The following is a 2,257-nucleotide window of genomic DNA, read 5'->3' on the forward strand; positions in this document are numbered from 1 at the left end:
TTTACACTAATTAACACTAATTTACACTAATTTACATTAATTTATACTAATTTACACTAGTTTACACTAATTAACACTAATTTACACAAATTTACATTAATTAATACTAATTAACACTTATTTACAATGATTTACACTAATTTATACTAATTAACACTAATTAAAATTAATTTGCACTGATTTACACTAACACAAATTATATTTACATTAATGTACATTAATGTACACAAATTTACATTAATTTATACTAATTTACACAAATTAACACAAATTTACATTAAATTAGTTATTCTTTGCAAACATAGCCACGTCTGGAACACTCCTGGAACTTCCTGGATCACTCCTGGAGTTTCCTGGAGCAGTCCTGGAGCTTCCTGGTATGCTCCTGGAACAGTCCTGGAGCTTCCTGGAGCAGTCCTGGAGTTTCCTGGAACACACCTGGAGCTTCCTGGAGCACTCCTGGATCTTTCTGGGGCACTTCTGGAGCTGCCAGGAGCTTCCAAGAACATTCCAGGAGCTTCCTGGAGCACTCCTAGAGCACTCCCGAAGCTTCTTTTGGCTTCCTGGATCACTCCTGGAGCTTCCTGGCGTGCTCCTGGAGCTTCTTGGATCACTCCTGGAGCTTCCTGGAGTGCTCCTGGAGCTTCTTGGATCACTCCTGAAGCGCTCCTGGAGCTTCCTTGATCACTCCTGGAGCTTCTTGGAACACTCCTGGAGTTTTCTGGAACGCGCTCCTTGAGCTTCCTGGCACACTCTTGCTGGAATGCTCCTGGAGCTTCCTGGAACATTCCTGTAGCATCCTGGAACACTCCTGGAGCTTCCTGGAGTGCTCCTGGAGTTTCCTGTAGCAGTCCTGAAGCTTCCTGGATCACTCCTGAAAGTCCTGGAGTAGTCCTGGAGCTTCCTGGAACACATCTGGAGCACTCCTGGAGCTTCCTGTGTGCTCTGAGAGCTTCCTGGAGCACTCCTGGAGCTTCCTGGAGCACTCCTAGAGCTTCCTGGAATGCTCCTCAAGTTTCCTGTAGCTTATTCATGGAACCCTCCTAGAGCTTCCTGGAGTCTTCCTGGAGCACTCCTTGAGTTTCTTGGAACACTCCTGGAGTGTCCTGGAACACTCCTGGAGCTTCCTGCAGCACTCCTGGAGCTTCCTGCAGCACTCCTGGAGGAACACTCCTGAATACTCCTGGAGATTCCTGGAACACTCCTGGAGCATCTTGGGTCTTCCTTGATCACTTCTGTAGCTTACTGGATCTCTCCTGGAGCTTCATGGAACTCCATGGAGCCTCCCAGGGTAGCTACTTCTGCAGGACTATGAAAATAAAATGAAAACCAGTAAAAGGTTTAAAAGCATGAATCACTTTCTTACACTGAAGTTGTTTTAAGACCAGTGACAGACTTTAACCCAGACAAGCTAACGGTTAGCTCAGTCATTTGAATCCATCCACAGCAGGTCCAACATTAACTGTTCATAACGTCTACACTGAACCCAATGTCTGAAGAACTGAACTGTCCTTTTAATGTTTATTAACCCTTTCTGTTAGCGTTAGCCTGCTCTGTGCAGAGAAGCTACAATGTTTGCTAACGTTTTAGCCTCACAAGCTACTAATTCAGCTGTGGTACAGCTGAACCACTGCATCAGTATTTACTCTAAATACGGCTTAATTTCCATCCACACTCCTGTAAAGTAACTAAGTTTAGATATTTCAATGTTCGGAACACGACAGAATTAAAACAGGTTGAGAATGACGGAACCTGGAGTCCACGGTTTCCTCTTGGACCAATGGTCCCTTCAGGGCCCTGGAGAAAAAAAAAAAAAGTTTCATAAATCACGCTTATAAACTTTATCAGCAACGCATTGGATTCACATTTCAATACAACAGTTTAGTTTAACAGCAGTGCGTTTTTAAAATAACAAATGATGTCGCCTTTGGCTTATTTATGGACAAAATTACAGGAGAGACTTATTGGTACCAACACATAATCTAGCCCAGTACATGCCCAGGACGTGCCATTTGGATCCAGGCCATACCCTTTGGATCAAGTACGTACCGTATGGATTGAGTATGTACCGTTTGGATCGAGTACGTAGTGTTTGTTTCAAGTACATAGCATTTGGATAGAGTACATACCGTATGGATCGAGTACGTACCGTATGGATAGGGTATGTACTGTTTGGATCGAGTACGTACCGTTTGGATCAAGTATGTACAGTTTGAATAGAGTACGTACCGTTTGGATCGAGTACGTACTGTTTGGG

The 2,257-nt window shown here is 43.6% G+C and overlaps 1 protein-coding gene across 1 annotated transcript in view; it reads right to left on the bottom strand.

Moving 5' to 3' along the window:
• Nucleotides 1–2,257, bottom strand: part of LOC119428759 (collagen alpha-1(XXVIII) chain) — a 39,620-nt gene that overhangs the window by 27,096 nt on the left and 10,267 nt on the right. The window contains exon 9 of the mRNA XM_037696435.1: nucleotides 1,753–1,797. Coding sequence (XP_037552363.1) covers nucleotides 1,753–1,797 — 45 coding nt within the window. The remainder of the gene's footprint in view (nucleotides 1–1,752; nucleotides 1,798–2,257) is intronic.

Source organism: Nematolebias whitei, chromosome 23 (genome assembly GCF_014905685.2).
Source record: "Nematolebias whitei isolate Nwh7 chromosome 23, NemWhi1, whole genome shotgun sequence".
In the NCBI taxonomy this organism is placed as follows: domain Eukaryota; kingdom Metazoa; phylum Chordata; class Actinopteri; order Cyprinodontiformes; family Rivulidae; genus Nematolebias; species Nematolebias whitei.